Below are 16,898 nucleotides of genomic sequence, written 5' to 3'. Positions count from 1 at the left end.
TTCATGCTGCATAGTGGAAAATAACAGTAGTAGTGAGCATTACTCTACTCTTAATTCTAAAGAGGTCTTAGTTAAGCTAGGATGGTCAAGGATCAGATCTAGTCAAAACTTCTTAAGATGGCTGCTTTTAATTAAAGGAAAGACATAATTTTGGGAGCTAACTTCTTTTGGAGTGGTAATGTTGGTCTGATGTTGGCCTCCAAAAAGGGGCATGTTGGAGGTAGTTGGAGCAAAAGTGGGTTGTTTGCCTACTTTTTTTTCTTCTTTTGTCCCTGCCGGTGGTTGCCTTAACTTCAGTTTGGAGTTTTTTCTAATAAAAAAGAGTTTATGTGATTTGAGAACATTTGTAATCAAAACCATGCCATCTCAGATAGAACTTCATCCAAAAAAGCTAATTGAAATGTATTATTTAAATCTCTAGGTATGTATAAGTATCCAATATCTACCAAGTGGATAGTTGATGTGGGACTAAACTTATACCCACATAGATTCTCATATGCTCCCCTCATTTCTGACACTAGTATTCTCGCTAGGTTAAAGGTCCAAACCTATTTAAATCCATTTACAAGTGCCATAAATCTAATTACAAATATTACTCTTAGTCCGTAGTCTTATGGGCTTGTTCTGTAGTCTCTTTTAGTTCATATGGATCATGGGCCGATTTCATTTTTATACTATTTATAACTTATGACTAATATAAAAAGCTAGCTATAAGATGTTATTTGGGTTATTTGGTTATAAATACTTAAGATTTGCTCGGTACATAGCTGATGTGAGACGAAATACATGCTTCAAAAGATCTTAACAAGCTCCCCCTATTTAAGCTCCTAACTTCCTCCCCGAGCTAAAAATCCAAATCTATTCAAATCTCATCACAAACATCGCGATCAACTCTTGCCTAACCAAATAATCTCATCCTACAATATCCTCTAGTCTAAATAGGTCAGGGCCCATATCTACTAGATACCATTTATAATAGCCCAGAATTTCACTTAAAAAAGTTATTCGGAAGATATCATTTAAGCTCTTTGGTCCTATCCAATTTACACAGTACCCTACCAAGCTAAGCATCTAGATCTATTCAAATTCAATTCCAAGTATGATTAATTATTTGGATGAATTTATATCTTGTCAATAAAAATTTAAGTTTAAGTTAGCTAATTTAAGTTTTATTTAAATAATTTTAGCAACTTTATATTAATTATCAATTATTATATTTATCAATCAAAGAGTAGGTAGATGCTCGAGCCAAACTGCAAATCCAGCTCGACTAGGTTCCGATGTGAACTCGAATATTTCGGATTGGGTTCAGATCATACTTGTCCCGAATGAGCTACTGGATCTAAAATCCTCTTTAGAGATGTGATCCAACCCAATCCAATCAATTAATGGGTTAGGTCTAGTCTTAATAATGTTCCAAATATGAAATTGGTAGCGACCCGTTTTCAGCCATTATTTTAGCCATGGGGTTGAGGCCTAGTAAACTTCTGAAGCATTAAACCCCTCGCAGTTCTCCGACCACTACGAGAGGGAAGGGAGAGAACGGGAGCGAGTCATGGCGAAGGGAGGCGGGGGAGAGGGCTTGGAGATCCTGGAAACCCTGGGGGACTTCACGAGCAAGGAGAATTGGGATAAGTTCTTCACCCTGAGAGGCGCCGGTGACTCCTTCGAGTGGTACGCTGAATGGCCCGCCCTCCGCGACCCCCTCCTCGCCGAGCTCTCCTCCTTCTCCGCCGCCGACACCCCCATCCAGATTCTCGTCCCGGGATGCGGCAGCTCCCGCGTCTCCGAGTACCTATACGACGCCGGGTTCCGGCAGATCACCAACATCGACTTCTCCAAGGTAGTCGTCTCCGACATGCTCCGCCGCAATGTCCGCTCCCGTCCCGAGATGCGGTGGCGGGTGATGGACATGACCGATATGCAGGTATCCCAGCCCCAAACCTACCATAAATCCCTTAGCTTGCGGTCTATGGCGTTTTTCTCTTGCTAGTCAGGTGTTTTGGCATGGAAAGGAGGGAACTTTTCTTGCCAGCCCCTTAGTATAAATTGCGGCGTACGGTGCTTTTGTTTTTGTTGCTTTGATAGTTTGGGAGCGAAGACGCTTGTTACGGTGTTACCTGTGTGTTATTCTGTGGCGCTCAGGAGCTCAGCTCTTGTTGATGCCTTTGTTAGGTTCAAAATTTGAACCTTTGAACTGGATGTGCAATAACTTGAAGAAATTTAGAGTTGTTTATGCTTGCAAGTTTGTGGGTGTAAGAAATTATTTGGTTGGTGTGATCCATATCACTGCTGATAGGAGGAATTATATGCTTGATTCTGAATTATTATTGGAATGATGTTTTTTAAACATGGTTGAATTCTGGAATAGTGACTGATTATTAGAAATTTTTATTATTCATCCTATGTATTCTTCATGTAGGATCACGTTGGATAGGAAGGGACTATGATATATTTATCATTTCAAACAGCGCATTTCTATTTGCTAATACCAGTCCAAACTCTTCAACTTACCAAACAATAGGATCTTAGGCCACCATGTTGGCCACATCTGAGCCCACAACTTCAAAACTATAAAGGGGTTTAAATAGAAAATCACGTAGTCCTGCCATCTCAAAACTATAGAACCCAATCCATGATGTCTTACAATGTGTGAAGGTGTTGCCACTCCCAATGTGGCAAAGGTGTATGAAGGATAGTTAAACTTTAAGATTTTTCTTCAAGTAAAAGAAATATTTGGATAAGAATAAGAAAATTATGTGAAGAAAAAAGCAAACTCAAGTGTATGAATGTTAGTTGCAAGAATTAAGGACCCAATCTTTCTTGGTCTGTACCACCTGTATTGTATTGGATTGGTGATAGACTAGGTTCTGGGACCTGGTTCTCTCCGAACTGGGTTGTCTTGGTCTATCTTAATTGAGGCGGATCGAGTCTGCTGTGTCTTGACAATTTGGCTACCCTTGCATCCCGGTGCACCAGTTTATTTTATTTATTTATTTTTGTTTTTCTATTTTTTTTCTTTGCTCTTGTTTTTTATGGTTGTTTAGAACCGTCTTGATACCATACCAACCTATCCCAGATCAAAGACATGCCCTGGTATCGGAATTTAAACCCTTTTTAGTTGATTTTGTTATTACATCAAAATTTAATGATTTTGGTTCTTATATTGTATATTGTTAGTGCATGTCTTTGAAGAAAGATTTTGAAAAAATTGTTGCTTCCGCACGGTGTTATTATGTTTGAATGTTTATGTAAGGATTGTGGAGTACAATATCATTTTGCATGCCTTTGAAGAAAGATTTTTGAAAAAAAAACTGTTGCTCAGGTACAAATGTTGTTATATTTGAATGTTTATGTAAGGATTATGGAGTACAATATTATTTGCACCCAATGTATCTAAGGGAATTTCAGCAACTTATAACATGATCTTGAATAAATAAATAAAAAAATATCCATCCATTCCCTTATAATCAATTAAGTTTAATTTATGGTCACCCATGATAAGTCAAGTAGGTTAAATGATGTGAAGACGCATTACTAAGATATTGTAAAACTTGATTTGCTTTAGGCATTATAGAAGTATAAAAGTGAGTTGGAAACAAGTATGCTAGAAAAGTGGAGTAGCACTAATCGATTATGAGTTGTTGCATGTTTTTGCATCATTGTTTTGAAGGAGTGAATGTATAAAAAATCCGATTTGAGGTTTTAAAACCTTGATAATTGGAATTGTCAACCAATTCTGCTTCACCGGCTTCAAACTTTTGGCTCTTGTGATTCACTTGCTTCAAAGAGTTGAGGCTTCTATTTCCTTATCATCTTTCATGGAGATTTAGTTGAGATTGAACTCTGTTGCTCCTTCCTTTAATCATCCTTAATTCTTGTCTCTCCATTGTATGCTTTTTTAAACAAGTGTTTATTATACCACCCCGAACTGCCTTGTTGGTTGTACCATACCGTATTGTATCAGGTCGAAACCAGTATGAAATACTATTCAGGTGGGTATAGGCCCCGTATCGATCTGTACCAAGGCATACCAAGGTGTACATAGGTGAACCAGGGTGTGTACCAACCCTATTAAGCAGTATTGCCCGGTTTCAGGTGGTATTATAATAAAAAGTAAGAAAAATGGCTTGAGATATGTTTTGGTATGGGGTGTGTATCGTACCATATTGGTCTGTACCATACCGAACAGGTAATGTATCGGCATTGTACCTAATGCTGAGATTGCGGATCTTAATTTAAACTACAAGTTCATGTATATTTTGGATGATAGCAATGCAATATGTAGTTTTTTTGGGTTAATCTAGAATTCTAATATGATGCCTTATGTGCACTTATTAGGAGTTTGTATGGCTAGATCCTTGTACGTGCTTCTTTTATGCAGACTTGAAGTTATGGACTGCCCTGTGAAGTTAGGGAACTGGTGGTGGGACAATCAGGCTGCTAGCTCTTAGATGCTAAGGAGATCAATGTTTCAGGTTACATTTTTACTGAGGAGACTGGTGTAACAATGTAACAAACAAGGGGGATATATGTATGGTTTGTTGTCTGGTATAAAACATCTTAATAAAGTTGTCATTATCCCTCAGAGGTAGCTTAGTGTGTGCAAGAAACACGACAGTGCTAAATGATAAGTTTGATGAGTAGTTATAATGCCATTGCTGAGGTTTTGATGGATGAGGACCAGCCTTTAAGCTGTAACTATTTAGACTTGGTTTCTTCTCAGTGGCTGCTAAACTTTAAAGGAAGCCTCCTGATGTATGACGTTGCTGATGGTGGAAGTTAATTGTTGACACATCTATAACCATTATATTACCACATTATAACCTTCTCTCTCTCTCTGTGTGTGTGTGTGTGTGTCTACAATATTAATTTAGGATGTCTGTAGTGCAAGTGTTAATAAAGATCTGATTTGCTGTAAGTCACGTCACACTTGCCATTTGCTTCCCCCCCACAAGTAATTTATAATTTTTTTAAGATATTATTTACTTGAGCTAACCTTATAAACCAACCAGTTTGCAGATGAGTTCTTTGATGTCATTCTTGATAAAGGGGGATTGGATGCTTTAATGGAACCAGAGCTTGGGTCAAAGCTTGGAAAGAAATTACTTAAAGAGGTACTTAGCACTTGAATCTTAAGCTCTGTTCTCGTGTGGCAGTAATTTTGTAACTTATTTAAAATAGCTGATTATACTTGGTCCTAAATGAACTGAGTTACGTGCTTTCCAGGTAAAGAGGGTTCTGAAATCCGGAGGAAAATATCTTTGTCTCACCCTTGCAGAATCCCATGTCCTAGGTGAGGTTTCAACCTTCCTAGATCAGTGGCACCAAAAGTTCTTTATGCATGCAGTGTTTTATCTCTTAATCTTGTTTATGTCAGGAATGAAGATATTATGCATTAGAGATTTTTTTTTCTTTTGAATGATTTATTCCTTGTTAATCTTCCTATCTTTGTTGTACAATTTGATTTTACGATCTATGTCATAGCAAAGTTGGGTCACTCATTCATAGCTCAATATCAGCCAAAATCTCTCTACAGATGCACTAGTTTTACCTCTTAATCCTTTTCATATTGGCAATGAATGTTTTGTTTTTGAAGCATAAGGGATTGTTGATGGTTATCCTTCTTCTAAAAGAATTATGTTTGCTATTCTTCTCATCTTTTTTGTACAATTTTGAATTGATGGCCTACTTCCAGGCCATAAGTGGGACAATTATTCTGAACTACTTTTCATCTTCTTTTATAGGTTTGCTTTTCTCTGAGTTTAGGTTTGGATGGAATACAAGTATTTATGCTATACCTCACAGACCTTGTAACAAGCCTACTTTTCAAACATTCATGGTGGCTGTTGTAAAAGAGAAATTGGGTGCATTGAACCCAGTTAGATCATTATTTGATCACTCTGCTGTAAATTGTAATGCGAAGCAGGTAAAAGAATCATGGTTTCCTTTCTCTTGATATATAATTATAAGAATGGTGTGTGTGTGTATTAGATACTCTCTAGCTAAATCATTATTTCCTGCAGGTCCTTGCTTTAAATAATGCAGTTGAAGGTGAGAATAAAATTCGGGGCAACTATTCCACTGGTGCTGATATCTTATATTCTTTGGAAGATCTACAGCTAGGAGCCAAAGGAAATTTGAAGGAGCTTCTCCCAGGACGTAGGTGTCAGCTAATTCTTGGTGAACAAGGAAGCTGCCTTTATAGCTACAAGACTGTGCTTTTGGATGCTCGGCAGCAGCCTGATCCATTCTTGTATCATTGTGGTGTTTTTATTGTCCCTAAGGTTGGTAGACTTAGTCTTTATTGCGTTTCAACATTTGTGTTTTCAAAATCTTCTATATGTATTGCACAATAGAATAGAGTGATAAACCCTGGCTGAAGAACTGCGGGGTTAGGTTAGATCAATATAACAATTATTTGTAGAACATGGTTAAAATATGAAATAGATCCTGAATTTCTAATCCATATATGCCCTTATTTGGTGCAAATAGTGCAGTGATAAGGCTCTGCGTTTCTGGCTTTCTTCTTTGCAAAAACTTGTGTAATAAAACAGAAATAACTTTTGAAGGAAGAGAGCTGCTAATGTATAGAGATATATGGAGAAGATCATTCTTCCTCCATTGACTTCTTAAGCTGAAGTCTTTCTTGCTTCAAAAGAATGTTCTTTAGGTCTTTTGGCACACTCGTTGCTTAGTATTGATTAGTTTAGTTTCTTGATGTTGGAGTCATAATTTAATGTGGCAAAGCAATGCTATTCTTTATTTATTTTTTTGTACGAATCTTTTGATATTTTCAGAAGCTCATTCATGTCTGTTAGATGTATGATTCAACTTTTGCTGATTGATGGATCTTTTTAAACTGAGTGCCTTTTCTTTTCATGCCTACATTTTTTCTCAAATCTCAGTTGTGCAGTAGTTATTCTATTGTAACTGTTTTTGAGATGTATGACTAATTAAATTTCAGTCTCGAGCTTATGAATGGCTGTTCACTTCAGAAGAAGGACAATGGCTTGTAGTTGAAAGTTCAAAAGCAGCTCGTCTAATCATGGTACCTGAACTTAAAATAAGAAACAAATCTTCTTTTGGGTCCGTTCTGTTTTACATTATTAAAATTATCCAATTTTTTATTGGTGCTTATTTTTTATTGTATTTAGGTTTTTTTGGACTCAAGGCACACCCATGCCAGCATGGACGAAATCCAAGTATGTTTCTTTAAATTTTGTAGTTGCATATGAAGTATGCCTTGCTACTACAACCTTATTCTTCTTCTTTTTGCTCTCCTTTTTTAGAAGGATCTATCTCCACTTGTTAAAAATTTGGCACCTGGAAATCCTGAAGATGAAGCTCGAATTCCGTAAGTTTCCCTAGTGCTTGTGCTTAAAAGATTTAGAATGTATTAGGTTATGGGACCTTCTAGGCTGCTAGGAAATGACTGTTCTAGCTACTCTAGGCTGGCAGAGTTTCAGGAAAACAAAGCTCCTGCAAGCTTAAACAAGGAAGTTTTAATGTCTTGCAACTTTTAATGAGATATTTATTTCAGCGTCAAGGAATCTCAATATATCTTACATGCTTTAGTTTGTCACTGATATCGAAAATACCACCAAAATAATTGAAAAATAACATACAAGAGTCAATAACCATTTGTTTAGAGAAGACCTTGATAGACTTGGTCCTATTTATATCCTCAACATTATGGATCAGAGTTACTTATCAAGGTATGGAAACTTTCTAAACCAACTTTATACCTGATGTTGGAGGTCTGAGTTGGTCCAAAGTTCCGGGTGAAAGAATAAGCTGCCCAAATTGGTCATGATTTTTTGTTACCATAGTACTAGGAATTATGAAAGGTCAATCAACAGATCCTGGCATGATTGTTGTTGTAATCTGCATTTTTTTGAAACATCTTTAGCATTTTCACATGAGGAGAAATTAGGACTTATATAGTCTATAGAATCCCCATAATACCATCTTATGTTTCATGTTTGTTTAGCTTTGTATCAATTGCAGCATTTCAGTGATTAAAAACTAAGGTTGCACTTTAAGTAGATGATTTCAAAGTAGCTATTTATGTTACTCTGTGTGATTTCAAGTGCTGCAATGTACATTTATATCTTATCTGGCCTTAGCATGATAATGAGACCATGATATTCTCATTTGCATTTTCTTATCTTGGACAGAGGAACATTGTTACCGTTTTGCTAGTTAAGACCTTGAACAATGCTTCTTTCAACTAATATATCTTAGACTGCTTTGTGCAACTGAAGAATGCACTTGAAGTGCAATTTGCCAATAATAGGGAAGATTGTTTTTAGTTTATCTAACTGTTTTAGAAACCAGGAATAGCAGCTGCAGCTAAGTGGTCAGGACATTACATTTTTGTGGCATTGCATTTTATTTATGATTGGCCGTATTCTTTGTGAAGCAACTGCCTTTTATTTCTATCAAGTTCTATTTGTGCGGCAAAGGCAAAATTTGTTAGGATACTTTCTGGCAATCTTATACTTAAATGCAAGAAATAATTTCTGTATTGGTGGATTTGCCAAACTAGAGTCCAAAGAACCCTTTTCTGTATTTACAATTAAGCATCAGTTGAACTTTTGTAATTCGTCCAAGAAGCCACAACTTTGAAAGGTGGCCAATAAATGGGTGAATGTACAAATGATGCACAAAATATGTCCCAAACTTTGGTAATCTTGATGTATAACAAGGGTTTTGTCATATGTTCTGTGAAGTTTAAGCTATAAACATGTTCCATTTTTTTAATTTTTATAAGCTGATTATATTTACAAGAAAGGAATTTCATTTGAATTTCTAATTCAAAGTATTGACTTTAATTTTTCGTTTTTATAACTAACTAAAAGATCCAGGCGTTTATATAGACTAAGTCAAGCTTCTTTTTCCCTTTGCCTAGTGAGCTTCCTTCTCATTTTTTACTAAATGTTTTACAAAGTTAACTTCCGGCTTTCTTTAATTTTGTTTTTTAAAAAATAATTGTTGAACTTGGATTTTTCCATTAACTACTGGCCTCTTCATCCAACTTGTAAGGATATCTTTAGAACCCGAGCCTCGTTCTAGGATAAGAATGTCCGACCACTTTTTACCAAATTACATGTGCTTTGTTTATTGATTACACTGACTTTCTCTATGGCTCTTTACAATTATGTATTGTTGGGCTTCATCTGTCACATGACTTTGTTAATTATTGAGTGGAACTGTATTTTTCATGCATGGTTTCAGAGAAGTAGAATCACTTTTGAAATTTAATCAATAATTAGTTGGTTGTTTTTTTATCTGTAGCAGCAATACTTACATCTTATCTCTCATTCTGTATTATGTATTTGACTACCCATTTTAATCAGCACCATATTTTTCATATTTGTTTCCTGATTTCAGGTTTATGATGGCCAATGATGGTGTCAAGCAGAGGAACATTTTGCAGAAGGTTTAGTCTCAACATTCCACCTAACTTTTCAATCTAAAATTATAGCTCCATTCTTCTAGCAATTTCCTATCTGCTGAATGTGCAATTAATACAGGATGAAACTAATGATGCCTAAGAGAAAAATAGCCTGTATAAAAGTTTAATGTAATCACATGTCTACAGTCTTTGTGCATCTGATTTTGTAAAACTTATTGAATGCTAATAACTGTTTGATGACAATAGTGATTTTTATTGCCAGTATCTAGGAGCTCATAAAAATGCTTGAAGCAACACCAAGGACTTGGAGTCTTTGGTGGTATAATCATTTAGTGCTTCTTTGAAGATTGCTGAAGGATGCACTTTCAGAAAGCAAATGCTAGCTCATTCTATTTTTTTGTCAAACTGTGATGAGAACAATTTAACAGTCATGGATGGATTTTCATTGGATTTACTTGTCAGGAGGGGTGAAGGTTGTTGGGTTTCTCTTGAACTTTTGCATATAATTATAGTTGGTAACTGTTAAAATCTTCCTGCAATTGATGATAATTTATGGGATTTTGGTGAAATGTAGGTTGAGTTGTTCCTCATATTGCTTGTGTGGTTGGTCGCCACAGAAAAGCAGCCAATGGTATTCTTTAAAATGACTTAGGAATTTAGTGCAATTTGGCAAGTGATTTTTCTTGTAAATTTGAGTACATGTGGATGGAATTGCAAGACTTCTAGAGATCACACCTTTGTGGTGGATGAGATGTCTTCTTAAGTTAGCCTGCTATCTATGTAGATCCAAAATATGCTCACTATGTCCTTGACAGAATGAATCACCATCCTTGACATGGCTGCATCTATCATTACTGTGTTGTAAATGCATGTGTAGTTATGAAATTGTAAGGCGATTATTAAAAGAATTTCATGAGTTCATATTTGCATTTTTGTTTCTTCATTAGCCCATGTATCAAGAAAATAGAAATTAACTTCTTCAGCCATGTGTAGCTTTTTTTCGGTATAAATAATCCTTTTTTTGTCATGTGCTTGATGTTTTCATAGGTTACATCTACTATTACTGGACCTATAATTGTGGAAGATGTTATCTATGAAGCTGTAGACGGAGATGGTGATAACACTGGCCTCACCTCATCAGACACTAAGATGTTTCGTCGCCTTACTTTTGAAAGAAGTTTGGGTTTGGTGCAATCAGAAGCACTGCTGATAAGAGAACCTCAAAGCAATCCTGTTGAATCAGTTGGAAAGAAGAGCAGCTTATCTTCAAAATCCAGGAAAAAAGGAGGCAAAAAAATAAGTGATTCCAGCAAGTTGATTAATGGTAATTTATTATGCCATTTTTTCTTTCCTGATCTGTTTTATTGCTCCCTGAAGGGATTCGAACCATGAACCATTTTACTACCAAAAGCAACTGCTTAGTTTCACATTTTGGATATCCTGATGGGTTTTTTTATTCCATTTACAATATTAATATACCAGAAATTGCTTGTTATTTACTTATGTTGCAGCTATACTTTTAATTTTAAAGACAAAAACACTGGAATACCACTTCTCTTTCTTGCTGACTTGCTCCTTTTCCTCTTTGTGTGTTGAATGGCAACATCTTGGTCCTCAATGATTACCGGCATTGACCTGCAAATTCCAGACCACTGATGTATGGATGATCGCCACCAACTAAATGAGTAACCTTTAGAGAATTTCCTTTTTAGATCGACTTATCCAGTTGCATGGCTCTTCTAGAGCCATTTGTAGCTCCAGTTAATTGGAGTTGTTAAACCCTGATTTAACTTTAATATAATGTCATACAGATAACATTTTCCTGCAAGGTCTTCACTTCTGGATTGCTACGAAACTTAAGGGTCTTGATATTGACTTCTCCCATATGTGCAATAATTTCATGTTTATAATACGTCATTTTGATGTTAGCATGTTTCTTCTTATTACAGCGCAATATTTTGGTGATTATGCCTTTTATTTTCTTTGGAGTAAAATCTGATTGTTTTTTAAAACTGTGGAAATAACTTTTGCTTCCAAAAATTTGTCATTGTCAACTTTCGGGCTGTTCTACAATATGTGCTAATTGAATACAATAATGTTTATAATAATTTACTTTTTATTTTTCTTTGCTGCTGTCTTTGTTAACTTAGGATCCAGAAGCACTTGGAAGGTTGACCATAGTTGTCTTGCTAGTTCTTATCACAGCGGAATCGTTTCAGGCTTTGCTCTAATAGCTTCTGCTTTGGAAATTGCTGCATCATCTGAAAAAAAGGTAACAAACATTTTGCTACTTGCGGATGAAGTTAACTCTTGATATTTCATGATATTAGGAACCAATGTTCTTTTGAAGCATCTCATTGCTTGATTTAGCTTCTTTGGTGATGTTATAAAATGGCTTGATTTTGCTCTAAGTGGAGTAATTTTTTTTCACAGGTTAGAACAATTATAGTCGGTCTTGGAGCTGGGCTTCTTCCTATGTTTCTTCATGGATGCCTTCCTTTTCTGGAAATAGAGGTAGCTTGCATAACCTTGATGACCTTCTCTTAGCATAAAACAATTAGTTACTCTTAGTTTTTCCATGCAGGTTGTGGAGTTGGATCCTTTAATTTTGGATTTAGCAAGGAAATATTTTGGCTTTACAGAGGATAAGCGGTTGAAGGTAATTATAATTATCCTACAAATTGATTTTCTTTTTTGAGAAAATATCCTACTAATTCATGTTAAACATTATGCCTACTTGTCTTGTTATTTTTTGCCCATCTCAACATGTTTTGCTGATTACATGGTCGGTTTTACAGAATCCTAGATATGAGTAATATATTGGTCGTATAACTATTCCTGTTAGAATTAACAAAAAAGTTAACTACATCCTAGAAATATATATTTCATGTATTTCATGTCTTGATATATTGTCAAAAATTGACCTGACCTGAACCTACTTGGGTCGGGTTTGAGTCGAGGGTTTTTTAATTAGGTCAGGTATGTGTCAATTTTTCTAACTTAAGCTTTAAATGGGTTAGGTAAGATTAGAGTTTCGACCCGACTCAATCCATGATATTAGAGTTCTATTTAGGTTGAAATGATTTACGTCAGGTTGTTATGATCTTGAATAAGAATTATTTTTGAGTGGTTGGTATTTTCCTTCATACTAGTTATTTAAATTATTTTAAAAATTAGCTAGTAACAATTGTAAAATCTAAATTTCATAGGTTAGCTTAGGTCTGTTAAGGATGGAGTTTTGCAAAATATATTAGATTACGGTCCGAGAGGTTGACCCCATCTTGGGTCATGTCTGATATGGGCCAAGGTCTTGAATGTTGCTATCCTTTGACACAACTTGGCTGCCCATTGCCACCCATATCTTTGGCAGCTTCCTGTAACGCACTTGAGGAAATGATTCCATTGAGATGATTATCTTGCTTTTCATCTACCAGCTTGAATTAGCTGAACTTGATTGACAAAAGAAGGTTTTATGTTCATGTTTCTGTTAGCTTCACAAATATCAGGTTTCTTGGCATCAAAATTTCAGAACTCGGTTTCAGTTTTGGTTTGGTTAAAATGAGTTCGAGTTTTGGCAATTTTTGGTGGTTTTGGTATTTGTTTCTCCAATTTTGGCAGTTTCAATTAAAAATAATAAAAAAGTTTTTTTTGCATGATCATTCCTACCGTTTTGGGAAATTGCAGGCAAGTCCCCACTTTTTAGGCTATTGCAAAAAATCCTCCTATTTCTTACAAAATATCCATATAGGTCGCTGTGCATTATTCTGGCACCACATGCACTGAAGCTGACCTATGTGTTAGGGCTGAAAGAGGGTTGGATAAAATTTGGCCAGATCTAAATCTGGATCCAGATAGGGGTTGCTTATAACAATCTGTATCTGATTGCATTCAGATAGATAGAAATTCTGTCAGAAACATAATTCCCCCTTTTCACATTTTAATGAGGTGCTTCACTTATTGATAAAAAAAATAATCCCTCTTTATTCGAAGTGGGCAAGGGAGCTTGCCTATCATTGACATGGATGAGCAAAGTTTGAATTATCGTGATACAGGGCACATTGGTGATGTGTTAATATTATACATATCGTGGTACATCCCTGTATCAACTTCTGGCTTGCCAATTTGGGGCAGTACAGCACAGTATGTGTTTCAGTACTGGGCTCAGTAGGGATAGTTTGGTATGGTATCTATTGGGTTGGTTTTTCAGAACTTGGGATATGCAGTTGAGCACATGTACATGATCACCAGGCAGAGGGCTGTTAATTATCCACATTCTCCATAAGGTAGTTGTTATTCGGCTTCTATGAAAGTATTTATATTTATACATTTAGTAATGGAATTGATCCTTCCATCAGTTCCATGTATATGCATAGCGAAATTTTAGTTAAATTTTAGTCAGGTAATTATATTACAACTCCATTGCATTCATCTTTTCTGCTTGCATTGCCTAATGTTAGTTGTCCTTGTTAAACTTTGCTCAGAAATTCAATTTGTATCTCAAGTAATATCTGATTTATATCCATATCCATTTATAACAGATATGGATACAAATTTTATTACCATTTAATATCAGTAATTGTATTTGTATCAGCTGAATAAGTATGGATTTGGATATCGATAACCAGTATCTGATCCATTTTCAGCCCTACTATGTGCACTAGTTTTGGCACCATGTGCAGCAATACTATCTCAACATGCACCAAATCTGAAACCATGTGGACTGAACTTCTTATGATGTGCATTAGTTTGAATATTTGATGTTGTGGTTTTTAATGCATGGACTTATAACAGTGCTGTAATAATTAGCTAGATGAGAATGCAATATCAGATGGGAGGTAGTGATATGTGTGCAAAAAAAGCCCTTAAAGAAATGCTATTGTGCCAAAGCCAAGCCCTTTTCTAAGGCTGTAAATGTACAAAGTTCATAAACAACTCATGTTTTAGCTTAATAACAGTATTGTTGAGGTCATCAGGAAATGAGCCATGTTCAAGCCCCACCACAGAGCTTGACTCCTAACACGCCAAGCCCAATAACTCCATGCTTGCTAAAATAAGTAGGAGCTAAGGTTGGGTGAAAAGAGGCCCATTCAAATTTGTTTACTAGAAGATGAACCGAGCTTAAATATTTGTAGTTAAGTGGGTTTGAACCTGACTCAAGTTGAAATATCCTCCGTTTACCCGGGCAAGCTCAAGCTGCTACAAGCTTGGCTCAACTTGTTTGCTGCCCTTCTTTTGATCTCATACAGGCAATGTGCTTGGTGCATATTGTGTTAAAATTAATGCACATTAAATCAATATTACTGTAGATGATGCCTGTACTAGCGGATGTGGAACTAGCATTTAACTAGTATTGGTGCACATGGAGCCAGTGCTAATGCACATGGTGCCAAAATGGTGCACAAGGAATACTTGGATACTTTCTAAAGAATGTGGGGATTTTGTTGTCATAAACCAAGGTAGGTTCCTTCCTGCTACTTCGGGAAAAGTAGGGATGGTCATGTAAAAGCCCTAATAGAAAACTACAAACCATTAAAAAAGAAAAACAAACAAGTAAAGAAAACAAATCAGAGAACATTTTAATGCATATTGTACCGTTCAAAACCTTGAAGTATATCGTTTTGTTGGTTTCATAATGAACTAATATCTGTGTATACACACCCCCCCTCTGAATTATATATATGCATGCATGCATATAATCTTTAAATAAAATAAAGTAGATATAACAATCATGTTTCACATCATTCTTGAGTGCAATATTGTCATTTTACTGTTTGATGGCAAATTTAACACATCAAAATCTAAATGCTGTTCAGGTCTAAGCTCTAGGATTAGCAAACCTGAATCAGAAGTTGAATCACTAAATTATTTTGAAACCCAGCATGACAATGCTTCCAAATAATCTGAGGACCTGCGAAGTAAAATTTTGATCTTGTTACTTCTGAGACGAAATGATAAATATGAATTTCCTATATATGCAATGAGTTTGGCCCATAGGCAACTTCCAAAGCTAAACCTGGTTTCAGATTGTTTCCAAACCTTAACTGATGAGTTTTGGTTTTGGTGTCGAGGTTTTAACTGAAACTCCAAACCATGCTTTGCATCTGCTATGCATTTGTATTGCTTAATGAATGCGCAGTTACCTAGATTCATGTTTTGACTTGAAAAGTGCGGTCAATTGATATCTCATTTGGCAGACCATTTAATCCTTAGTTCATTGCAAGTCAGGGAAAATCATAAGATAGATTTATCTTAAGCTATTTTGTTTATTTCCTTTTTCTGTTTTGGTTGGGGGGTTAGATGGGGAAAGCCAGAAAGGGTTTACGAAAAATCAGATTTGCACCCAGGAATACTCTTATAAATCGTGAATCATCAACACAAGTAACCGCCGCTGATGTAAAACCACCAGCATTTTATATTTGGTTGTTAGCCTTTTTTGATGTGCTCACAAATACTCAGGGTTCCACTTTAATGTTTCCCCCATTTATTTGCAACTACTAGCTGTCTCATCTGAGTTGCTTTTCAAGTACCAGTAGCATACATTGAAAATGTCATTTCTCTATTTATCTGTCAGGTACATATTGATGATGGAATCCAATTTATTCAAAATGCGAATATTGTGCCATCTCCTTTGGACACCAAACATAAAGTAGATGATTCCAAGACAGTTTCACAATCACATGATGGAGAGGTTATGAAATCTCTTGCCAATGGGAACAGTAATACTGAAAGTAAAATTGTCATTATTGATGCAGATTCATCTGATCTGAGGTGGATAACATCATCTTGTTTGTCTTCTCTACACAACTGGAAACTTTCAATATGTATGTAACTGTGGATTTTCTCCCCTGCTGCTTGCAGCTCTGGGTTGGCCTGCCCTCCTGCAGATTTTGTAGAAGAATCATTCCTTTTGTCTGTGAAGACATTCCTCTCAGGAGGTGGCCTCTTTATTATCAATCTGGTATCACGGTCCCCAGCAATTAGGGAGATGATTGTTTCGCGAATGAAAGTGGTAAGATCCAAGCAGAACATCTATGATCATGCCACATAATTATCAATCTGATTAGTCTGATATGTCATGGGTATTAGTAAGCTATTGTGATTTCTGGTGCAAAATTTGGTGTGTAGGTTTTCAGCCACCTCTTCTCTCTAGAACTGGAGGAGGACGTTAATGAGATTCTCTTTGCTTCTTCCTCGGAGGCATTTATCCACATAGATCATTATCCTGAGGCATGGACTCAACTTAAGAACATGATGCGGGTTCATCTTCCGGAGAGGCAAATGTTGATGCAGAAGATCAACTGTTTGAAGTAGTATAGTCAAAAAAATCGCACCGATTAATTCTTAGAGCCCATGTAAATTAGTTTTGTATTAATCATTCTAAATTTAATGTTTAAACATTGTATAATAGAGGCACAATGGCAGTTTTGTTTTTGCTTCAGTAAATTAATATGCTTATTAAAGAAAACCAACTTGGTCA

At 36.0% G+C, this 16,898-nt stretch overlaps 1 protein-coding gene across 1 annotated transcript; it reads left to right on the top strand.

Annotated features, from left to right (window-relative positions):
* Window positions 1-1,441: 1,441 nt before the first annotated feature.
* On the top strand, window positions 1,442-16,898 carry LOC103710826 (S-adenosyl-L-methionine-dependent methyltransferases superfamily protein). Its single transcript, XM_008796725.6, has 16 exons — window positions 1,442-1,927; window positions 5,016-5,117; window positions 5,230-5,296; window positions 5,748-5,929; window positions 6,027-6,287; window positions 6,968-7,051; window positions 7,158-7,205; window positions 7,293-7,357; window positions 9,397-9,445; window positions 10,469-10,745; window positions 11,572-11,693; window positions 11,855-11,935; window positions 12,006-12,080; window positions 15,993-16,189; window positions 16,280-16,430; window positions 16,547-16,898. The coding sequence occupies exons 1-16, from the start codon at window positions 1,556-1,558 to the stop codon at window positions 16,730-16,732; spliced, it is 2,319 nt and encodes a 772-aa protein (XP_008794947.4). The 5' UTR covers window positions 1,442-1,555; the 3' UTR covers window positions 16,733-16,898.

This window comes from Phoenix dactylifera, chromosome 4 (genome assembly GCF_051530095.1).
Source record: "Phoenix dactylifera cultivar Ajwa chromosome 4, Ajwa_hap1_PhDact_Kaust_v1.1, whole genome shotgun sequence".
In the NCBI taxonomy this organism is placed as follows: Eukaryota; Viridiplantae; Streptophyta; class Magnoliopsida; order Arecales; family Arecaceae; genus Phoenix; species Phoenix dactylifera.
The sequence above is the reverse complement of the archived record's forward strand: the minus strand, read 5'-3'. Positions and strand labels throughout refer to the sequence as shown.